Source organism: Corythoichthys intestinalis, chromosome 17 (assembly GCF_030265065.1).
Source record: "Corythoichthys intestinalis isolate RoL2023-P3 chromosome 17, ASM3026506v1, whole genome shotgun sequence".
Taxonomy (NCBI): domain Eukaryota; kingdom Metazoa; phylum Chordata; class Actinopteri; order Syngnathiformes; family Syngnathidae; genus Corythoichthys; species Corythoichthys intestinalis.
The window spans coordinates 5,156,346-5,181,361 of NC_080411.1; the positions used below are offsets into that span (position 1 = coordinate 5,156,346).

Here is a 25,016-nt window from a genome sequence, read left to right on the forward strand (position 1 = left end):
TATATTCGGGTCAATACGGTATTTGCTTTTTAAATTAATGGTAAAGTTTTTTGTTGTTGTTTTTTTTAAATGTGAGTTGTACCTAAGTTTACGTCACAAGCCCAGGGTAACTATGGAAAGCATAAATGCAATAAATATAATCCGGAAAATATGGAACGGGGAGTTCTCAAGTTACGAACAAGTAACCCGTCGGCTATCACCGTTAAATGTCAAAATTTACGTCAAAATATTTTGAATTTAAAAAAATGCTGTACTCACGAATACAGAATTACTGGGAGGTGGATGGAGAGTTGGTGTTTTCAGTGTTTTTTTTGTTTTGTTTTTTTTTACAACCAAACGCACGGAACACAACTACTGAACTTCAAAACTCAACACAGCAACATTGCAACCTGAAACTTAAATGCAATCCAATTCGTTACTTTACTATCCTTATATTTACATTACCTGAACTAGACGTTTCACGGACTTCGACTGTGTGCCACGTAAGGTCTTTGTCAACACAAATTTGGCCCGACGGTTTAAGTTTGGTCTGAACTAGACATGTGCCGATTACCGGTTTCAAGATATACCATGGTATGAAACGACGCAGTTCCAAAACCGCAAAAATTTCCGTCTTACACTCCTTACAATATTTGCTATTTTTTTATATCCCAAAAAATGCAGGGAGGAATCCGTCATTTGCAGCTTCTAGGCTCAACCCTTCCCCACCAGTTGTTGCTCAGTGTCAGTACTGTGCTACACAATGGCTGGAGGAGGTGAAACTCCTGAACTTTTATCCCCCCATCGAAGAAAACTAAGTCGCTGGTATGGGAATACTTCGGCAACAGAAAAGTTACTGACGGCCACGTCTTAGAGTAGGAGGGCTAACTGACATGTTCGCGGAGGGTGGCTGCCGAGGAGGCAATACCTCCAATATGATTTCGTGTATATACAAAATTAAAGGCTAGTAAACACTGTCATCAACGTTTCTCACCAGCTATGAGAGTTAACTCCAGCGTGTTTAGTGTGTCTAGCGGTGGTAAAACATGTGGTTTTTTTCTTTCTGGCAACTGTCTGTCTTGAGAAAGAGCGTGTGTGTGTTATGTAAACATGATACGAGTCATACACATCTGCTTTTTATGGGAGATGATTAAATTATTTTTGTTCTGATGTAGGGGTGCAGCTATCGAATATTTTAGTCTATTAATCGATGAACTAGTTAGTTCGAATATATTTGAAAATCGGATAAGGAACATGAAATATTAAAATACCTGAGCTGAGCCTCAAACGTTTTTTTTTGTTTTTTTTTAATGAGGACCTATGTACAACAATAGAACAATTGGCTAACTTGCATAAAAAAGCTTAAATGCTATAAAATGCTAAAGTTTTTTTTTACAATGCTTTTAACAAATGGTTCAGACAAATGGTTCAGACACATATTCCCACAAAAAACGACTAAATATACCTATCAACTAAATTATGAATGCGTTAAAAAAAAACATTAGCTCAAACAAAACTTAGCTTATGTTGGTCTTAACAGGGAGCAGTTGGATTCAGCCATGTGTAAAGAGGCAGACCAGAGGGCAGTGTATCCACCCTTATCAATTAAACTAAATGCAAAGACTTTCAAAATAAACCATTACAACGCCACTGTAATTAAACGAATACTCGAAGCAACAATATTCGAATATTTTTTTCTAATCGAATACTCGAGTTAATCGATGAATTGTTGCAGCACTCTTCTGATGGAAATAATGTTGAACTGTGGTTGTGGGTTTAGGCTCACTTAAAGGACTGCATTTATTTTAATTTAGAATATTTTAGATATTTTTTGTTGTTGTTTTTAAACTGAACATTATACTCGTGTTCCAATTTGCTAATATATTTTGGAGGGAAAAAAAGTCCTGTTTAATGGAATTTTTTTAACCCAGATATCTCAAAGTACAAGGATCCCTTGCTACTTTGCACTTTAAACTTTATGCCCTCAGTCCATCGCAGATTTTTTTTTTAATTAAAAAAAAATAGGATAAATAAATGCAGTATTTTATAGAGCTGTCCTCAATCACAGTCTCTCACTTCTGCTGCTTTTCTTGGTCAGGCAGTGCACTGGGATTGCTTATTATAGTTAACGATGATTGACAGACGTTAAGGTCTGATCTCGCCAGAGATGGCTTGGAAAAAGCAAAGCGCCGCATGCGTCAATCATTGTTTAACTTGTTAAACAGTTGCTGTGGCAACTCATTGTGTGTATGTGAGCAGCTTGAGCGGATTTGAGTGGACTCACTCAATGAAGCATTCAATAAAGACAAGCATTTTTGTACTTTATGGTGGGACAGTAAGATGTTTTAAACTTATTACATTTAGAGTGCTTAAAAACCATTTATTAAAAAATAGATATACATTTACATATACAAGTTTTTTTTTAAATTATATTTTGGGGGAAAAAAGTGAGGAAACATCTCTTATATGTATCTCTTTCAATGCTAAATCTGAATTTAATACATTGAACACACACACACAAAAAAAAAAATTGGGGTTGGATGGGGGGGTGCGCTACTATGCGTTTTTTCTCTTATCACTGCGGGTTCTGGTCCTGATTAACTGCGAAAAGCGAGGGATCACTTACATATTTTAGAGCTGTAATTGCAATACCATGGCCTGAAACTTATATTTGATTATGGTTATCATACCGTCAGAATCTCATATCGGCACATGCCTAGTCTGTAAGCAGCATGTCTTTACCAATAAAAGTAATTGCTTTTCTTTTGGAACCAGCTAGATAAGCGTTCTTCTTTGAGGCCATAATTTGGGAAAAAAAAGGAGGGCAAAAAGGCAAAGATCTTCCCGGTATCCAAAATCGAGCGCTATACTTCGCAGAAACTTTGGCACTGGGGACCAAATGGCGTATGAGACACTGTTTTCTAAATGTTGTAGGTTGAGGACATTGTAACCCGAGGACTCCCTGTATTAGTAAACGAATAATTGGGTTTGCAAAAGTGAACGAGGTTCCATAGTATTGTACATGTGCTTTTGGTAGATATGCTTTGTTTTTGTTTTGTTTGTTTTTTTTGGTCCCCCGTATTCATTGTCCCCTTATTCATTGTCGCCCACTATGTGTATTTATGGACAGCCCTCCGCCGGCCCTCCCGCCCAAGAAGCGTCAGTCGGCCCCTTCACCAACGCGGGTGGCAGTGGTCGCCCCCATGAGCCGGGGATCCAGTTTGCCATGCAGCGTCCACAGACAGGTCAGTGGGAGACATTAAGGTGAATTCATTAGCTGCCATTGACGATGATAGCTGTTAGCCATTCCCAGTCCAAATGGATACATTTATCGCCGTCAGTGGTGCTTAAACATGATCATTCAAATGGTTTGCTATCAATGGCAGATATCATGTTTGAGGAACCGACTTTCACCAAAAGTAAGTGAAGTAGTGCTTCAGTGCTATTGACAGTTATAGAAATCCAATTGCTGGCCAGTGTTGTTTTTGGCAGCCATTTTAATTTTTGTCTTAGTCTTTTGGACGAAAATACTAATTAGTCTTAGTCTTATGAGTCATTTCAAAATGTGTTCGTCTAGTTTGGGGGGGGGGGGCACCACATCACATGAGTGACATGACCAAACACTGCTAAATGCATGGTAACTACACATAAATTAAGAAAATGTCACACATTTTAAATTGATGACAGAAACTATGGCGAATTTTCATCTCATCCGCGTGTCGTCAGACGACAACTGGCATCCATCTTGTTATGTTTTAGTCTCCCAAGACACGTTTTGAGCACATCATTGTCATGAAAAAAATTGTTCTTTGACGAAATACTTTCGTTGTCATCATCGTTGACGAAAACAAGTGTTACTGACAGTGACTTTTGACAGAACATAGGCATTTTTGTCATTTTTGTTACTTTTTCTAACTGTATTAGGGATGTTTTACCTATAAGATTTTGACATGTTTCTGATTTTTTTCCCAAAAGGGCTTTGCAAATTTTATTTCATGAAATTACAAATTCAATGTTTTTGTAACATTGTTGTGCGGTAGGATAACTAATTAGACACATTTTATAGTAGAGGACAATTAAAATCATACTATTTTGATTTTTCCCTAAAAGATAAACACTTAAAAAATCACCCACAAATGAAAAAAAATATATAAAACTTAAACAAAACCAAAAAATCTTCAATTTTACCTTTTTTTTTTTTTTTCCCCAAAATATGCATATTGTACACTTTTTTCGTGTTGAATGTTCTTTTTTCTATTTTTCTTAAAAAAACAAAAATTGGGCTTCCAGTCCAAGTAAATTGGACGTCTATCACCGTCTTTGGCAAAGATTAATAATATACAGTCATCCCTCATTTTTCGCGGTTAATGGGGACCAGAACCCGCTTTGATAAGTAAAACACACCCATAAAAAATTTTTTTGTTTTTTTATTCAATGTATTTATTCAGATTTAGCATTAGAAAGAGATACATATTAGACATGTTTTTTTCATATTTTTCCCCAAAGTATAATACTAATTATAAAAATGTATATATATATTTTAATATGTTTTTTAAGCTCTGGCAATATCAAACACAAATGTCTGTCAATCATCGTTTACGTTCAATAAGCCACTTCATTTTTTTTTTTTTTTTTTAATTAAAAAAAAAAAAAAAAAAAAAAAACGAGATGGACTGAGGGCGCAAAGTTTGAAGTGCAATGTAGCGAAGGATCACTGTAAAATCGTTTATCTTCAGCTTTAGTGCAATGGTTGGTAGAGGTGTGCAAAATTTCCGATTCTTAGATTATTCGCGATTCGGCCGTGGAAGATTCGAGAACGATTCACAAACATCCAAATTCCGATTATTGAAATATGCCAAGTAAAGCGGAAGTACAACACACTCAGCGCGCCGCGCGGGCTTCGGGACGGAATGGAGCGGGAGTAGCTAAACATTATGCTTCTCATTAACCGGCCCCTCGGGTAATGCCAACGCTCAACTCACGGCTCTAGCTCAACTCATGCCACGAGATAAAAAAAACACAACAACATACCTGCCTGCTGCCGAAAAGCTGCTACAAGTACAGCTAAGCTACATAATGTTACGGTAGATATCATTTATATAGGACTAGATGGATTATAGACTCGGTAGTGGTAGCAGCACATCTGCAAAAAGCTAGATGCGGGCGTTAGTAAACGGCCGCCATCTTAAAGCAGTAAACTTCCCTGCAATGCTGTTGTAGCGAACCTTCCAAGCAAACCTAATTAACTTTTTATCTAAAATACTCCTAAATCGGTAAAATATTGACTTGAATCTATCTTTAAAATAGTTTTAAAACTTTCACATGTCAAAAGTAGACAAAAGGGAAATTATGGAATAACGGGAGCAATTTTAACAACTTTAACGGTTGATTCACAACATTAAATTAATTGAATGTAGTTTAAAGCTGCTGATACAGAATGGGGACTGGAGTTTTTTTTATTTAATGTTATTTTTGTATATTTGTTTACTGCTATATGTTAACTTGATACTGAAATAGTAGTTTGGTTTAGCCTGAGAGTATTTTTGAACAATTTTGGAACAAATGTACAAAACTTTATTTAAAAAAAAAAAAAAAAAAAAAAAGGAGGGGGGTGCATCAATAATCGTTTTATAATCGAATCGGAGCCTCTGAATCGTAATCGTAATCGAATCGTTAGGTGCCCAAAGATTCCCAGCTCTAAAGGTTGGTACCTGTTTTGAAATGTCGACTTTTTGCAACGTCGAAAAAGTGAGCGTGACAATAAAGTTGTGCTCAAGCAACACTTCTTCCTTCTGTTGCAGCAGCACGATTACGAGCAGGAGTTTGTCCAGCGGCGCTTCTCGGGAGGCAGCCAGTCTTACGGCGGGGACTCCCCGCGCCTGTCCCCTTGCAGTAGCATGGGCAAGCTCAGCAAATCGGATGAACAGCTTTCCTCCATGGAGCAGGACAGCGGCCAGTGTTCTAGGAACACCAGCTGCGAGACGCTAGGTAAAAGAGAAGGCGGGAGCCAGACACTACGGCTGAGATGGTGAACTTAAGTCTTTTCACTTTTCCCATTTCAGACAACACAGAAAACTACGACCCCGACTACGACTTCCTCCACCAGGACCTCTCAGTCGGGGAAAACCTGCCCGCAATCCCAACGGGCGGTTGCCTCAGCCCGCTGCCGGAGTCGCAAAGCGAGTCGTCTTCGCCGGTCCCCGGGCAGCAGCCATCACAACCTCGCTTCAGCGCGCCACCGCCAGAGTACTGGACGCCACAACCCGGCCACCTCAACCCACTCTCGCGCATTAGTGCGCCGCCCGCTTTGCCCCAGAAAAAGCGGCGCAGCACGCAGACGCCGCCCTTCCCCGACGGGGGCTCCAAGGTGTACGAGCGCTACCCTTCCCAGTACGACAACCTGTCCGAAGAGGAACCGCCACCCTTTCCGCTTTTCACGCCCATCTCGCCCATGCCGCAGACCAACGGCGGTGTTTTTGTCGCGCACTATATTTGCGCTGACAACGCCGACGTGTCCGCTAGCCCACCTCCACTCCCGGAAAAGAAAAGTAAACACAGTAAGTAGAGCCATCGACTGGGGATCTCAAAACCGTACTTGTCAAGCGGTTAACTCTTTCACTTCCTTTGACAGCCATAGACGTCAGTTCCATTTGAATTGGGGTGGCTGGCATTGATTGATCATTTTTCATTTGTTTGATGGTGGTAGACGATTATTTTGATGTGCAATTAAGAAATAATTTTTGCGATTAATCAACTAATGATATCATATTAAAATTGTTATTTGCTGTTTACTGTATATTACAGAAATCAGGGAATTGTTACAATTTTTTCTCTTTTTTTGTTGTTGCTTTTTTTGGTTGAGAAATGTTTAATATCGTGAAATAACCTTTTGTTTTAATTAGCTATTGTAATGCAAAGGATTATTATTATTGTTTTTATTGTATTGGTAAATGTTTTTTTTAGCAATGAAAATGGACAATTTGGAAGCCTTAACATGCTCAAAAACTCACCAAAATTTGCACATATATGCAGCTTGGCGTGAATTTTGATAATTTTGTGACCTAAAAAACCGTAACATAATTTTGTGACCTAAAAAAACGTAAAATGGCTTAACAGCCCCCCCTTGAACATTTCAAAAAAGCCTTTCTTAGTAGATTTTTAAATGTAGAACGAGGAAATTTGGGGAGTCAATACATTGTTCAAAACTGCTCCAAATAGTCTCTTGCACTCATACCAGTCCCAACAGGAAATCGGAAATTTTGAATAGGAAAATTATATTGAGTTGTAGGGTGCATAATCTGAGACATTTGCACCTAGGGAGTTCCTCCTCAAAATTGGCAACACTGTTCATGGGACATATGAGATCTAAAGTAATTAAAATGGTGGGTTTCATTCATGGGCCTGACCTGGGCGGGGTGGCAGATTCAGTAAATGACTAATAACTCCCTGATCCAAGGTGTAGTCTTTTTTATATCTGGCATGTATATGAGGTATCCCAGCCTGAACACGACTACATTGAAATATTACCCATTAGGCCTGGCGGGCCCTGCTGGGAACAGGATCCGCCCTTTATTGCTAAACAAGGGGAAAAAATCAATTGACCTCAAACATGCATCAGGGGAGCCTGAAGACGTGTTCAGCTGCCTGAGGAAAAATATTGAGGTTTCGTTGAAGTGAAAATGACCGTCGCCATTTTGTTTCACCAGAAATTTTTAACAGTCATAACTTGGTAGATATACACTACCGTTCAAAAGTTTGGGGTCGCCTAGACCTCAAACTTTTGAACGGTAGTGTACATAATGAAAAATCCAATATGATACAATACCGTTAAAAGTTTGGGGTCTCTTTGTGGTCTCTTTGACCCCAAACAAACAAACGGTAGTGTATAACATCTGGTCCAAACCTCCCGTGCTTGTTGAGAGTCATACCTTGAAGTGTCCTGTAGGGGTCATTTGCAGCAGTCCCCACAGTGCCAACAGAAAGTCACTCAATTTACTTACACATGTCCAGTTCATTTCAGGTTGGTGAGTGTAGTCACAAGACCTTTTGTAAGATTACATTTTAAGGCCCATGTCCACATGTCTCTGTCTGTTGCCATGACGACCCTGTGTTCGCCATTAAAAGGAAGTCGATTTCTTCAGGGACTTCAGCAGGTTAGAAAGTCGTGAAATTTGGCACACTTGATCAAATTGGCCCAATTAGAATATTGATTTTTGGGTTTGAATAGGCGTGGCTTCACTGCTCAGTAGCTCTCCATTTTTTTGTTGGACCCTCTTCAATAGTTTTTTTTTTTTTCACCTAAGTGTGTGTTTGCATTTCTCATCTCAGGATGTACAAAAACAACTCTGTTCAGCCATGCCTACAACACAAAAGAGGTTCCACACAAAAACAAAGGCGAGTTTCGTGCACATGTTAAGTTACTGGTGAGATGATTAGAGGGGGACGATCTGCCACCACCCTGACCTGCGTGCCGTCCGAGTTGCGTGAGCTCGTTCAGTCCTGCTTGCAGGCCTAGTTAAAAGTATTTTTTAATTGAAATTAAAAAAGAGTTTAAAAAGTTCCTCTTTCAATTAATAAAGTAAGACGTATATTTCTTTTTTTAATTGCAAAATTAAATAATACAATATTACATTTTGTTTTGTAATTAAAAATGACATTTTAAAACATTATTGAGATTTATAAACATTTGTGTTTTTCATTTTTGAATTCATCAACATTTAAAAATTAACAAATATCATATTTCCTATATTTCTAATTCATTCATCACCTTTGATGGCCTGTTGTAAGTGGTAATATGCCAAAGTTACTGGTTGGTAAATGTAATAAGAGTTTTTATTCTTTTTTAAATAGATCTGGTTCAATGCCAATGGCAGTTAAAAATGAGACTCAGATAAGGGAGCTAGCAATGAGTCAAAGGGTCCAATGTCGGCGTTTTGTCTGAATATGTCAAGGAAATATTGAGCAGGATGTGCTACAATGGCCCCAGCTGCATTTCCTGTCACACCTTTTACATCACTTCCTGCACATTGATGTCATTCCGTGCATGCTTCTCATTGTACGGCTCTGCTAAAGTACAAGGGCCGTCGAGTCGTAGCTAGATTTGCTTTCAAAGAATGGTATAGAGCACCTAAAGGGACATCAACAGAAATAAAAAAAAAAAACTATCTTGTGCCCACTACAAACAATCTTGTGCCCACTACAAACAATCTGGTGCCTACTAAAAAGAATCTGGTGCGCACTAGAAACTATCTGGTGCGCAAGAGAAACTATCTGGTGCCCACCAGAAACTATGTAATGCCCACTAGAAACTGGTAGAATAGACATTAGCATTATGTAGCATTTAAGCTAGCGGACTTTTGCTATGCAAGTTAGACAATTATTCTTTTGTAAGATCTTCATTTATTTTATTGTTATTATATATTTTAAGTTCAGCTCAGGCGCATAATTGCCACTAGTAGTTTTGGCATGCTAAAAATGTTAATACAGGACTTAGTTGAGCATTACTTCAAAAGAACAAGCTTAAATGCTATATAATGCTAATGGTTGCCAAAATGTTTCTAGTACGCACCAGATAGTATAAATTTATTTTATTTCTGTAAATGTCCCTTTACGGGCTCTGTAGAATGATGGAAAATTTTGGAATTTAAGTGAATTTCTTAAAACGTCGTTTAAGCATGCTAAAAATGATTATACAGGATTTCGTTGAGCTTTACTTCAAACGAACATTGGCTCGCTTGCATAGCAAAGTTCGTCTGTTTAAGTGCTACATAATGCTAATGTTTACCAGCACACCAGATTGTTTCTAGTGTGCACCAAATAGTTTAAATTGATTTTATATCTGTCGATGTCCCTTTAGGGGCTCTGTGGAGTGGTGGCAAATTTTAGAATTAAAGTGAATTTCTAAAACATCGTTTCTACGTGCTAAAAATGATAATACAGGATTTAGTTGAGCCTTACTTCAAAAGAACAATTGGTTAACTTGCATAGTCCGCATCTTAAATGCTATATAATGCTAATGTTTTCCTGATTGTTTTGAGTGCGCACCGGTTTCTTTTTAGCACGCACCAGATACTTAAAATTTATTTTATTTATGTCGATGTCCTTTTAAGGGCTCCGTAGAATGGTGGTGAATTTCTAAAACGTCTCCATTTAATTTGGGAATTTGGTCAGCTGAATACATCAATCAATAAATGGTGTCTGTCTATCCAGTCTTGCAGTACATGCAGTTTGTGGAGGATTACTCGGAGCCGCAGCCGTCTGTCTTCTACCAGATGCCGCAGAGCGAGAGCATCTACGAGCAGCGTAACAAGCGCTTCCAGGAGGTCTATGGTTTCAATGACTCCTTCAGCAGCACCGACTCGGTCCACGAGCCGCTCCTGCCACCTGCGCTGCCGCCCAAGCAACGACAACTGGTAAGATGCCAAAAGACTTCAACGGAAACTAGGGCTGCCACCAGTGATCCACGAATGGGTCATCAAATTAGTCAAAATTTTGCAAGTCAATTTGGTGACATTATCCTCAGAATTGTCACACTTTTTATATAAAAAAAAAAAAAAAAAATTATTGGTATTGACACGAATAGACGTCCAAATGGACTGGATTTTGACTGCTGTCAGTGGCAATGAATGTGTTTATAATAAAGTATTTATTTTTAAGCTTTTTTATTCATTATTTTACCCCCCAAAAATGCATATTCTCATTTATTTTTTAATTTAATAAAAACATTTTTTTTAATTTAAAACCAAAAATGTTAAAAAAAAAAAAAAAAAAAAGTAAATATTCACATTTATTTTTGAGTTTATTTTTTACATTGTTTTTAAAAAAAAATGTTGAATAAATTATATATAAAACTAGGAGTGCAGCTATCGATTATTTTAGTAATCGATTAGTCGATGAACTAGTTAGTTTGAATAATTGAGTAATCAGATAAAGAACATAAAAAAATAAAATACATGAGCTGAGCCACAAACGGTATAAAAAAAAAGGATCTAAGTACAACAAAAGAACAATTGGCTAGCTTACATAGCAAAAGTCCGCTAGCTTAAATGCTATAAAATGCTAACTTTTTTTTTTTTTTTTACAACTCTTTTAACCAATTGTTCAAACACATATTTCCACAAAAAACGGCTAAATATACCTATAAACAAAATTATGAATGCATTAAAAAAAAATTTGCACAAACTAAAACTAAGCAAACTAAAAAGCGTATGTTGGTCTTAACAGGGAGCAGCTGGATTCAGCGATGTGAAATGATTTATGTCATATTCACTGTTGCCACTACAGGGCAGTTTATCCACCCAAATTAATAAAACTAAATGCAAACACTTTCAAAACAAGCCATTGAAACACCCCTTTAATTAAACAAATACTAGAAGCAGCAAAATTTAATTCAAATCTTTTTTCGAAACGAATCACTCGAGTTAATTGATTAATCGTTGTAGCACTATATAAAACGAAATATTCAGTATCAATAAGCGGCATGGAAGATGAATGAATGAATGAATGAATTTTTAATTTACTATTACCGTATTTTTCGGACTACAAGTCGCACCTGAGTATAAGTCGCACCACCCATAAAATGCCCAGCGAAGAGGAAAAAAAAAAGTCGCACCGGAGTATAAGTTGCATTTTTGGGGGAAAATTTACTTGATAAAATCCAACGCATAGAACAGATATGTCATCTTGAAAGGCAATTTAATATAAAAATACAATAGAGAACAACATGCTGAATAAGTGTACAGTGTACAGTGCATGAACAACGAAATGCGAATATACTGTCCTCACCAGGACGCTACGGCTCAGTCCTAGCTATAGACCCTACTCACCTACGTCACAAAATGGGCGTGTCGCTGTTTCCGGCCGCCATATTGTACCTCTTTTTCAGACCTATTCTCATTGTTTTCTATTAGTCGAGCAAGTTATAGAGCAATTCATGGAAGCCCCGGTGTTATCTGACGCTGTAAACTCATTGGATCCGTTGCATAAAAGGCGTTACGTGGAAAAGCTTCAGTTTATCCATTCGCCAGATCCGTATTTGATGCCTAAATCGATGTTTTTCGACCCGCTGGCTTCGCCTGACATCTGATACCCACACAAAATCAGCCTATTCTCACGAAAGTTTGAAAAACTTTAAGAGCTTGGAGGCTTATAAATGCTACGTTGCTGGTTAGGTGAAACACGTCCTCGTACACGAAAATTCGGCAGGAATCTTGTGCTCGGAAGGTGAGTTACGAAATTTTCAATTGAAAATCTTTTGTTCTTGCTAACATCCACTGTCAAGTCTAATGTATTTCATGTCATTTGTCAATGGAGCTAGGGCTTTTAATCTTTATATGGTTTAGCGATAGCACTAACTACATACATACGTGTATGTTGTCGGCGATTAGCCTAGCAATGATCTTAATTGTGGTTGTCAGCCCGAAACCCTCTAAATATATATTAAATGCATCTTACCAGATATAAAATGACTACTACATAATCTGTGGTAGTCGTTTGGAGCCCAGTTGTCTCGTCGAATTGCAGCAGTCAATCGCGGCCTCCTCTTCGTGTCTCTCGGAATACGGTAAAAATTCAAGTCTCTCCGTCTATCTTCTCTGTTTTTGCAACCGACCGCCACACACGACTTCACCATTTTGAGTATTAATGTTGACGAGCAGTAAAACGTGCAATAATAGGAAGAATTTACGAAGCGCTAATGCATTTCTATGGCGAGTATGCGGACATCATGGCGCGGGGGCGTGGCTGTGACGTCACGTGAGTAGGGTCTATACAGCGAGCTAAATTTCCAAATGACGATGCTGGACTTCGTCAATTTCGTCCTCGATACCAAACAGGTTCGCATCAACGTAAATAAATGATAATTAGGTGCTATTACAGCAATGACACAAACAGTTAGCATGCATTCGCTAGCATTAGTACATCGTTCAAACAACCACGCAGCTGGCTCGAAGTGTTCGATCGTGGGTGGAAAACACTCAACAACAACAGAAAAGATGATACACACAGGCGTTGCCTCTCTCCACAATTAAGAGTTATTCAGATAACTATAGCATAAAGAACATGCTAACAAGTTTACCAAACCATCAGTGTCACCCCAAAACACCAAAATAACATGTGAAATGATATCATAATGTGTTAATAATTTCCCACATAAGTCGCTCCTGAGTATAAGTCGCACCCCCAGCCAAATTATGAAAAAAAAACTGCGACTTGTAGTCCGAAAAATACAGTACTCATTTTTAATAATTAAAAAAAAAAAAAAAAACATTCAATTTTTCCTGCTTTAAGTAACATAAACACCAAATATGTGATTTATGTATAGTATGTAGGGCTGTCAAACGATTAACATTTTTAATCGAGTTAATTACAGCTTAAAAATTAATTAATCGTAATTAATCGCAAGTCAAACCATCTTTAAAATATGCCATATTTTTCTGTAAATTATTGTTGGAATGGAAAGATAAGACACAAGATGGATATATACATTCAACATACAGGACATAAGTACTGTATTTGTTTATTATAACAATAAATCAACAAGATGGCATTAACATTATTAACAGTCTGTTAAAGCGATCCATGGATAGAAAGACTTGTAGTTCTTAAAAGATAAATGTTAGTACAAGCTATAGAAATTTTATATTAAAACTAGGGCTGTCAAAATTATCGCGTTAACGAGCGGTAATTAATTTTTTAAATTAATCCCGTTAAAATATTTGACGCAATTAACGCACAAATTCCCCGCTCAAAAATAATTAAAAGCACAGCAAAGTGAAAGGTGTACTTTTTGTGTTTTTCGGAGTTTTGCCGCCCTCTGCTGGCGTTTGGGTGCAACTGATTTTATAGGCTTCAGCACCCAGCATTGTGTAAGTAATTATTGACATCAACAATGGCGGGCTACTAGTTTATTTTTTGATTGAAAATTTTACAAATTTTATTAAAACGAAAACATGAAGAGGGGTTTTAATATAAAATTTCTATAACTTTTATTTTTTGATTGAAAATTTTACAAATTTTATTAAAACGAAAACATGAAGAGGGGTTTTAATATAAAATTTCTATAACTTGTACTAGTTATTATCTTTTATTTCTTTTCTATAAATTTTTATAAATATTTATGTTTTATGTATTTATATATTTATATATTATATTTATTATTTTTATTTATCTTTTAAGAACTACAAGTCTTTCTATCCATGGATTGCTGTAACAGAATGTTAATAATGGTAATGCCATCTTGTTGATTTATTGTTATAATAAAGAAATACAGTACTTATGTACCGTATGTTGAATGTATATATACTGTACATCTCGGTCTTATCTTTCCATTCCAACAATAATTTACAGAAAAAATATGGCATATTTTAGAGATGGTTTGAATTGCGATTAATTACGATTAATTAATTTTTTCGCTGTAATTAACTCAATTAAAAATTTTCATCGTTTGACACCCCTAATTAGAACCCCTCTTAATGTTTTTGATTTAATAAAATTTGTAAAATTTTCATTGAAAAAATAAACTACCAGCCCGCCATTGTTGATGTCAGTAATTACACAATGCTCATGGGTGCTTAAGCCCATAAAATCAGTCGCACCCAAGCGCCAGCAGAGGGCGGCAAAACTCCAAAAAACAGAAGTAACAAGTTGGCATTGCACTGTGCTGTCATTTGAATCTGTTTGAGTGGGGCATGTGCGTTAATTGCGTCAAATATTTTAACGTGATTACTTTTAAAAAATTAATTACAGCCCGTTAACGCGATAATTTTGACAGCCCTAATAGTATGATTTGTCGATTAATCAGGAGAATAATTTGTGATTAGTCAAAATAATGGTTTGTGGCAGCCCTAAAGTAAATGTTAAACGAGTGTGCATGTGTGTGCGTGTGTGTAAAAATGATGAAGAAAAGACTGATCGGATCATTGCGGATCTGTTTGGAAAATGCTTTAGTTGGCCTTAATTCCGTAAGGCTCTTAAGGCCGCCAGCATTTAAGGACTACTCAGTGAAGTGTTGCCATTGAAATGGTGACCTGCATTTTAGTCACGTGAACGCCAGGCTTTGGAGCTTTCAAGGGAAGATGAACAACATGACACTCACTTGCCCTAAATGCCTATTTTTACAATAGTTGTTCTTTTTTTACTAACTACCCTCTGAATACTATATATCTACCTGGGCTGGCAGTGAAAAGGGAGCGATTCCTAACAGTCTTTGACCTTCTTCATTCACTAAACTGATCAAGTCTGCCTTCACTCATTTAATCCACTCCTTCTTTCCTTATTGACTTGTCTGATCTTTCTTTCTCTCAGGCCTCCCACTCCTCTTCCCCTTCTTCTTCTTCCTCTTCTTCGCTCTCCTGCCACCTCCAGCCGTCAGTAGCGGCCATGGAGGAGGCGGGCTCTGGGCTCGGGCTCAGCATGTCCATCTCTAACTCCTACCTGATTGGCCAAGCCGCCTTGACCACGCCCATGGTGAGTGTCCATACGTGACACTGTGTGCAACTTTTGCTGTGGCTGCATTGTGTTTGTCGCATCCAAGTGTGTTCGTAGAAGTTCCATTCTTTTCAATGGGGTAAGACAATATACAATTAGAACTCGAAAGACACCACTGTTTGGATAACTTAGGGTTCCCGCGGGTTGTTAAAAGTCTTAAAAGCCTAGAAAATCAAAAAGCATGAATTTGTGTTAATTTTTGTCGATATGGCTGTGAAATAGGTATTAAGTTTTCAAAAATGGTCTTAATTAGGTCTTTAAAAGTCTTAAATTTAACTTGAGGAAATATGTAGGAACCCTATAACTTCAAAAATCACCACAATCTTTTCTATAATTGAATAGATTTTTAGAAAGATAGACTTATAAACCACATCGGACAATGCCCCTGGCTTCAAAGCAACACTGGGTAACTTTTCAACCTTTATAAAATATTTTCATAACATTTGTGATGACATGTCAACTAGGGCTACAGCTATCGAATATTTTAGTAATCGAGTAATCGACTGAAAATTCTATCGATTGATCGAGTAATCGGATAAAAAAAAATTTTTTAGGCAAAGAGCAATTATAAATATACAGTGCCTTGCAAAAGTATTCGGCCCCCTTGAACCTTGCAACCTTTCGCCACATTTCAGGCTTCAAACATAAAGATATAAAATTTTAATTTTTTGTCAAGAATCAACAACAAGTGGGACACAATCGTGAAGTGGAACAACATTTATTGGATAATTTCAACTTTTTTAACAAATAAAAAACTGAAAAGTGGGGCGTGCAATATTATTCGGCCCCCTTGCGTTAATACTTTGTAGCGCCACATTTTGCTCCAATTACAGCTGCAAGTTGCTTGGGGTATGTTTCTATCAGTTTTGCACATCGAGAGACTGACATTCTTGCCCATTCTTCCTTGCAAAACAGCTCGAGCTCAGTGAGGTTGGATGGAGAGTGTTTGTGAACAGCAGTCTTCAGCTCTTTCCACAGATTCTCCATTGGATTCAGGTCTGGACTTTGACTTGGCCATTCTAACACCTGGATACGTTTATTTTTGAACCATTCCATTGTAGATTTGGCTTTGTTTTGGATCATTGTCCTGTTGGAAGATAAATCTCCGTCCCAGTCTAAGGTCTTGTGCAGATACCAACAGGTTTTCTTCCAGAATGTTCCTGTATTTGGCTGCATCCATCTTCCCGTCAATTTTAACCATCTTCCCTGTCCCTGCTGAAGAAAAGCAGGCCCAAACCATGATGCTGCCACCACTATGTTTGACAGTGGGGATGGTGTGTTCAGGGTGATGAGCTGTGTTGCTTTTACGCCAAACATATCGTTTTGCATTGTGGCCAAAAAGTTCAATTTTGGTTTCATCTGACCAGAGCACCTTCTTCCATATGTTTGGTGTGTCTCCCAGGTGGCTTGTGGCAAACTTTAAACGAGACTTTTTATGGATATCTTTGAGAAATGGCTTTCTTCTTGCCACTCTTCCATAAAGGCCAGATTTGTGCAGTGTACGACTGATTGTTGTCCTATGGACAGACTCTCCCACCTCAGCTGTAGATCTCTGCAGTTCATCCAGAGTGATCTTGGGCCTCTTGACTTCATCTCTGATCAGTTTTCTCCTTGTTTGAGAAGAAAGTTTGGAAGGACGGCCGGGTCTTGGTAGATTTGCAGTGGTCTGATGCTCCTTCCATTTCAATATAATGGCTTGCACAGTGCTCCTTGAGATGTTTAAAGCTGGGGAAATCTTTTTGTATCCAAATCCGGCTTTAAACTTCTCCACAACAGTATCTCGGACCTGCGTGCTGTGTTCCTTGGTTTTCACAATGCTCTCTGCACTTTAAACAGAACCCTGAGACTATCACAGAGCAGGTGCATTTATACGGAGACTTGATTACACACAGGTGGATTCTATTTATCATCATCGGTCATTTAGGACAACATTGGATCATTCAGAGATCCTCACTGAACTTCCGGAGTGAGTTTGCTGCACTGAAAGTAAAGGGGCCGAATAATATTGCACGCCCCACTTTTCAGTTTTTTATTTGTTAAAAAAGTTTAAATTATCCAATAAATGTTGTTCCACTTCACGATTGTGTCCCACTTGTTGTTGATTCTTGACAAAAAGATTAAATTTCATATCTTTATGTTTGAAGCCTGAAATGTGGCTTCAAGAGAGAGAGAAGATTCAAGAGGGCCGAATACTTTTGCAAGGCACTGTACATATATTATATACACAAACAAGATGTACTGCTAGCAGTCCAATCAATGGATTTCTATGACGACATTCTAATCTATCCCGTAGTATTATATCTAAAGTAGACAGGGATATTGGTGTGTTAATTCAGCCAGAATTTGGTCGTTATTAAATTATTATTTCCATGCGGCCCGGTAGCAAATGCGCCACGGACTGGTCCGCGGCCCGGCAGATGTGGACCCCTGGTCTAACCGGAAGAAAACTAAAGGAATTCGACAAGACTCCCCCAAAACCGTACAAACACGACACCCCTCTAGTGGCTTGGCGGTGAGTTACAGAGCAACGCCGAACATCGAATGCTCATTGACGACGTAGGGTCTCTGCCTTTGCTACGCCGTCACCACAACGTAGAAGCATAAATTAGGCTTCACGCTAGTAGGTTGAGACTGAGTGAAGGAAACAAAAAAGCATAACGTTAGCAATAGGAGTGGGAACCTCTTGGTACCTCACGATACGATTTGCGATACAAAGCTCACGATAACGATGATCTGACAATATGGCGATACAACGATTATCGATACATTGGTCTGGAAATCATTCTAGGATATTCCACAAACAACTAATTAACAGAAAAACAAGCTTCTAGTGTGAATTGGAATTGGTTTATTACTAGTAGACGTCCAATCTTTTCGAACTCCCTCCCACTTCGAACAGATTGAACGTCTATGGGTGTCAGTGGCAGTTAATTCCAGGCAATTAGGTAATTTTGGGCCATTTGAGGTCTCACTGGAACAAGGTGATGATGTTGGAACTTTTGTTTGATGCCGTTCCAGTGAGATTTACATAGATGATTGCCTGAAGAAGACATCAAAATTCCCTCAGTCCTTGATGATATGGGGCTGCATGTCAGGCAAAGGCACTTGGGAGATGGCTGTGTTTAAATCGTCATTAAATGCACAAGTTTTCATTGAAATTTTAGACGGCTTTCTTATCCCTTCAATTGAAAATATGTTGGTCATTTTCCAAGATGACAATGCATCATGCCACAGAGCTAAAACTGTTAAAGCATTCCCTGGAGAAAGACTCATCCAGTCAATGTCATGGCCTGCAAATAGCCCAGATCCCAGAAACGATATCTCGATTCTTGGCCGGAGCATATCGATAATCTTTTGGGATACAAAGTATCACGATATATCACCATTTCGATATATTGTCACACCCCTAGTTAGCAATTTAGAACTTCTTAAATTCACTGCATGCTTGGTTGTTAAAGCTAAATGTGGTTAGTCATTTAGACTAGTTGTTATGCTTGACTTGCCATCACTGATTGGGAGCAGCCATACTCCCTGCACTGATTTTGCGTTGACCCCGCGGATTCTCCCTAGGATGTGGAACAGTAAAGGGGTGTCGTTTGCGCTACGTCACCCCAAATGGACCTGATGAAAAACAAATTCCACTCGTTTCTACTTGTCTTTCCACGTCCCATTATCTTTTCCTTCGTGCTGCTTTTCTTTTTTTCATTGTTTTTTTTTTGGGGGGGGGCTGCATTCCTCACACCCTCTTTACTAACTGCCATTGGCTGTGATGAACGTCTTATGCATTTGGACTTGGAGAAGTCTGTAGTGATCGCTGCCATCCCTCCCAGTCAAAAATGGATTGAATGTCCATCACTGCAATTCTACACACATGCATGTGTCAGGGAATAGGTATGTGCAACGTGTTCGCACAGGTTAGCATTTAGCGGTTCACGCGTACACAGACCCACATTTATCACCTCTTGCCAAATTATTAAGGCACGCCTTAGTAAAATAACTAGGACTGTGATCATTTGAATACAGATTTTATTTTGCTTTTCAAGCCACAGTTTCACACCTCGTCCAACAGTACCCCCTGCTGCCGACAGAGGCAAATTGCAGCTCATTATTTTAGTGGAAGAGGGAAAGTTTGAGGAAAATGTTCTTTTTCTGGATAAAGAAGTATTACATTTTTTTTAACGTTTTAGATATTTTTGGGGGGAGGGGTGGAAGAGCAAACAGTTGGATTTTTATTGACTAATACAAAGCAGAAGAAGATTATTCGACCCAAAAAAATTGCCGGATGAAATAGTCATGCATATAACTTTTTTAAGTTTTAAGGTAAAACAGTGTTGTCTTTTTGGAAAAACATAGCTACTTTTTAAAAATATGACACTCCAGCTATGCTCAACTGTGAAACTAAACCCACATAATGAAAATTACACTTACTTTGCATTAAAATACAAAAGACTTGGGATTCCTTTGTCCCCAAAAACCTGTGGAAGACAAATTGTCTCGCTAACAAAAGTTAGCACGGCTTGACAGTTTTCAAGTCTCAAAACAATGAAATTCCTAGAAAAGAACAGGGTTCCAGAATGCGAACAAACGGTCACATTTTGCGACTAAAATTTTGTACGTCCTCGTGGCTGTGATGAAATTCCCAGTCTGGGTCAGCGCCATCCCAAGCATCTTCCCCACCTCTTTCTCTCCTTTCCATTTCAGCTGTCTCTGTTTTGAAAGTGATCTGATCTCTCGGCTCTGTTCTCTCCTTTCTCCTCTTTTTTTCCTCCCTTGCTTCCGCACAAGAGTGTGGACCGGGCCGGTTTGACCGACGCCACCATTCCAGACGACGAGCGGGGAGGCCCCCCATCGGGCTCGGCCCCGTCCGAGTCGCCACTCGGTGAATCGCTTCACGTGGTGAGGACGGATTTGGAACGCGTTGTGGATATAGGCTGGGCTGCAGAGAGAGTAGTCATGAGAACATACAAAAACACTTGGATCAAACTTTAAACATAAGACTAGGGTTGTCGCGATTAATAGATTAAAATACTACTACCGTATTTTTCGGACTATAAGTCGCACCAGCCATAAAATGCCCAACGAAGAGAAAAAAAACGTATATAAGTCGCACCGGAGTATAAGTCGCATTTTTCGGGGAAATTTACTCGATAAAATCCAACACATAGAACAGATATGTCATTTTGAAAGGCAATTTAATATAAAAATACAATAGAGAACAACATGCTGAATAAGTGCACAGTGCATGAACAACGAAATGCGAATATACTGTCCTCACCAGGACGCTACGGCTCGGTCCTGGCTATACAGCGAGCTAAACTCCCAAATGACGTTGCTTGACATCCGTATAATTTACTGAATCAATTTCGTCCTCGATACCAAACAGGTTGTCATCAATGTAAAAAAATGATAATTAGGTGCTATTACAGCAATGACACAAACGGTTAGCATGCCTTCGCTAGCATTAGCACATTGTTCAAACCAGCACACAACTGGCTCCAAGTGTCCGATCGCGGGTGGAAAGCACACAACAACAACAGAAAAGATGATACACACAGGCGTTGCCTCTGAAGAGATATTTTACAAGCATAAACAATGAACGTAGGTTCGCAGCCGTCTCTCTCTCTCTCTCAGACGATGTAGCTGTCAGTCTTCTTTCTGCCGGGTGTATTCGCTCTTCTTCGCGTAAACAAGTGCGAGTGCGCCCCCACGTGGGCGTGAAAGCACCACAAACTAAAAGCATCCATTTCAATATAAAAAAGTCAATAATACAATTGAACACACATTGCCAAAGGCAGAACGCGAACTTGGCCATTAAGTCATTCAGATAACTATAGCATAAAGAACATGCTAACAAGTGTACCAAACCATCAGTGTCACTCCAAAACACCAAAATAACATGTGCAATGGTATCATAATTAAAGATGCACCGATACCGATACTAGTATCGGCAGGGGGCGCCGATCCGGCCCGAAATGGTGGTATAGGTATCGGCGAGTACCAACAAAGACGGCGCCGATACCATTTACTGGTCCATTATTATAACATTTGACCACAGCCTTTTTCTCCTCTTGGCGCTCACTACACTCTGTCTCTGTGTTGTGTGATGACACGTGAACACCAAGCAGCTATCGCTATTGGCCTGCTTCAGACCAATGAGAGCGGGCCAATAGCCACTCCTGACCAATCAAAAGGGGGCTTTTTCATATGGACGAAAAACAAACCAGGAAATATGGCGGCGATCAGCAAATATTTCCAAATAGAAATCCCGTCGATTAAAATCAATGGCTGCATGCAAGATTTGCGGCCTGAAAGTTTGGAGATGTGGCGTTAAATCGGCCAGTTTCAATACCTCGAACTTGATAAAACATTTGAAGACGAAACGTGAACGAACACAACGAGTTTGAGCCTGCAAGAGCTGGACTGCTATCCAGAGGAAGAAGACCGCTGGACCGGAGCAACAGTCTCTGGTCAGTTCACTTCGTCTACTTTACTTTTATTGTCTTTTACTGAAAGAAATGCCACAGTAATTTGGGAAGTGTTTCCAAAGTATTGTTGCCACCTTTCAGAAATAGAAATAAGGGACTCCCACCTCCCGAAAAAAAGGAGAGACGGGATGCTGTGGTCAATTATTATTACTTATAATTGTTAGCGTCCGCAAATGCGGAAACAAGGTTGAACCTCGAAGCAGACAACAAGCGGGGGATACATAAAAGGGTTTAATGATTGCAAACAAAAAATAACACGCGATCGCGGGACAGTAGAAATAACAAAAGGAGTCCGTGACAGCAGGTCGACGGACAAACTAAGACGATAGGCAGCGGTTACAAACGAGAGCAGCACACTAACAGAAAAACCCAATGCAGGGGCATAACAAGCAAATGTAGCGAGATTATTGTGCCAGATGTCAAATAGCGATCAGCAAGGCAAATATCTCGGCAGCCTTCTCTGAGATCACCCGTGCTTAAATGCTGCGTTGATGAGCCTGCATTTGATTCAAGTGCCACGCCCAGCAACAAAACACAATCTAACCAGCAGCAGAATGTGACAATAATTTCATGAAAGTTGCACTGTTTGGACTTTGAGAGGTTTAAAAAAGTTTATTCAGTTCATTCAGAGTTTATTATTATGAATTTATTTTTACTTTCTTACTGTTGGGCTAGTATTATACATGTTTTATTAATTTCACAAATTTAGCACTATTTTGGCCTTTGAGAGCGGAAGGTTTATTCAACTATTGTCTACTAGAGTTTAATGTACTTTTTCCTATTTTGCAAAGGTAAGCAACAGCCTGACAAAGCCTTGATAGCAATGATTTCACATCCAATTATGTAGCTCTTTGGGGAAAAAAAAAAAAAATTAAGAAAAAAAAAAAAATATATATATATATATATACAGTGGTACCTCTACATACGAATTTAATTCGTTCCAGGACCTTGTTTGTAAGTCGAAATGGTCGTATGTCGAGCAGGATTTTCCCATAGGAATACATTATAATTCCATTAATTCGTTCCAAAGCCTAAAAACATACACTAAATTCTTAATAAATACTGCTGGCACTGTTACAAATGGCAATTAAACATAGAAAAACAAATAAGTTATAAATAAATAATTCAGAATAATATAAGAAGAAGAAGAAGAATTAATAATTATTCCTGAAAATAATGTAACGAATCGGATTCTAATATGGCGGACACTTTTTACTGTCCCTGAACGCACCGCGAAGGTGACGTCTCCAGTGAGATAGGTCGGTGCGGTAGAGATAATACTTTCGTTTTCCTGAGAGCAGTCAACTGCTTAAGACAATGAGCGTTTTGTGTTGGATAAGTTCTTAAATAAATGATAAAAACGTGACAAAGCTGGCGATTTCCTTGGCAATGTTACCACAATAATAATTGTCACCTAAACTTATAAATAGTGGCGAACGGTGGTCATAAGAGGATCATGGAGCTGTATTGTTGAGCCAGTTCAGGGACGCGCACCCCAAGCTCATATTTTTCTATAACTTGCATCTTCATTTCAAAGGTAAGCATCACTTTTTTCCTTGTTTCTCCAACTGTATCAACTTTTTTTGAAAACTGTGTTGATTTCTCACATAAGAAAATCCACCGTGGGTTCGTTTGCAGTGCTGTCATGTCGTCGTATTTCGAGCAACTCGTCGGATGTAGAAACAAATGGCGGCTCAAATTTTACGTCGGATGTCGAAAAGATCGTGTGTCGAAGTGATCGTATGTAGAGGTACCACTGTATATATATAAAATCGGGGTGGTATCGGTATGGTATCGGTATCGGCCGATACTGCACAGCCAGGTATCGGTATCGGGGCCAAAAAATGGTATCGGTGCAACACTAATCATAATGTGTTAATAATTTCACACACAAGTCGCTCCTGATTATAAGTCACACCCCCAGCCAAACTATGGGAAAAAAACTGCGACTTATAGTCCGAAAAATACGCATATCGGCAATAATTTATGAGACAATATATTGCCTATTAAAATTTGTCATCGCAACAGGCCTACGTATAAATACACTTAATTAGATATTATTTATAGTCAAACTTTTCTACGCACATACTTTTCAAATAAACATTTCAAAACCCAGACTATTAGAACAGTCAATAAATGTGTTTTCTGAATCAGCCAGTAAGTGTACTGTTCTCAAAATCAGTGATCATCCTTTGCGGCAGCCCTTCTCATAAGTTATTTGCTGCTACTGACGGCGATACACGTCCAATCTAGTTTCACTGAAAGTTCAGTGAGTTCAGTTATTACCTGAGATGAGGAATTTGTGGACTTGATTTGGACTCGAGTCATGAATTTGCTGAGATTCGACTCGTCTTGACAAAATGTTTGAAGACTTTCAACTTGACTTTCTGACGGTAACATGTAAACAGAGGAGCGAAGATCTAGGAAGGTGTAATTACAGACTTGAGATGAACCCAGGATTTTTAATGGAGCATGTCGTCCTACTCTGCATGCACACGAGTGACACCGGGTGATCGTGACGCTGCCACCTCACGTGTGGCTTTTTTCCCTGTAGAGCGAGAGTGCAAATGACGAGGGTGGGGAGGGCGAGTATGTCAACTTGTACTCGTCCAGCCAGGCCAATGGCGAGCTGCCTCTCTCCCTCAGAGTAAGTAGGAGTTGAAAATGTCGGAAGAGGGGCTTCACCTGTGTGCTGTCACTTCAAGGTTTAAGGCGGCCGACAGGCCGAGATGCTCTTCCTGGAAAAGCTGGGAGTTATTCACCTCCCGCCCACATGCAGCCTTCTCTCCAAGTCATTGTTTTTTTTTCTCATAGTATTTTAACTCGTTGCCTGCCATTGACAACGATGGATGTCCAATTCATTTAAACTGTGAAGACTGGGTGTATTTCAGTGCCGTTAATGTTGCTAGACGTCCAATCCATTTTGACTGGGAGGGCCATTTGCTGCCAGACTCTCCTAGTTATAATGAATTGGGACATTTAGCACTGTCAATGACAGCCAATGTGTTAAAAGAATGCCTTGTAAAGGTATCTTGTTATTTTTTTAAATTATTCTTTTTTTGTCAT

At 38.9% G+C, this 25,016-nt stretch overlaps 1 protein-coding gene across 3 annotated transcripts in view; it reads left to right on the forward strand.

Annotated features, from left to right (window-relative positions):
- Nucleotides 1-25,016, forward strand: part of rapgef1b (Rap guanine nucleotide exchange factor (GEF) 1b) — a 123,147-nt gene that overhangs the window by 69,628 nt on the left and 28,503 nt on the right. Inside the window, exons 8-14 of one of the 3 annotated variants that reach the window (XM_057818246.1) lie at nucleotides 3,110-3,224; nucleotides 5,781-5,967; nucleotides 6,042-6,536; nucleotides 10,189-10,391; nucleotides 15,283-15,444; nucleotides 20,251-20,361; nucleotides 24,505-24,597. In XM_057818246.1, coding sequence (XP_057674229.1) covers nucleotides 3,110-3,224; nucleotides 5,781-5,967; nucleotides 6,042-6,536; nucleotides 10,189-10,391; nucleotides 15,283-15,444; nucleotides 20,251-20,361; nucleotides 24,505-24,597 — 1,366 coding nt within the window. The remainder of the gene's footprint in view (nucleotides 1-3,109; nucleotides 3,225-5,780; nucleotides 5,968-6,041; nucleotides 6,537-10,188; nucleotides 10,392-15,282; nucleotides 15,445-20,250; nucleotides 20,362-24,504; nucleotides 24,598-25,016) is intronic. The other 2 variants (XM_057818247.1, XM_057818248.1) reach the window with 2 other exon arrangements.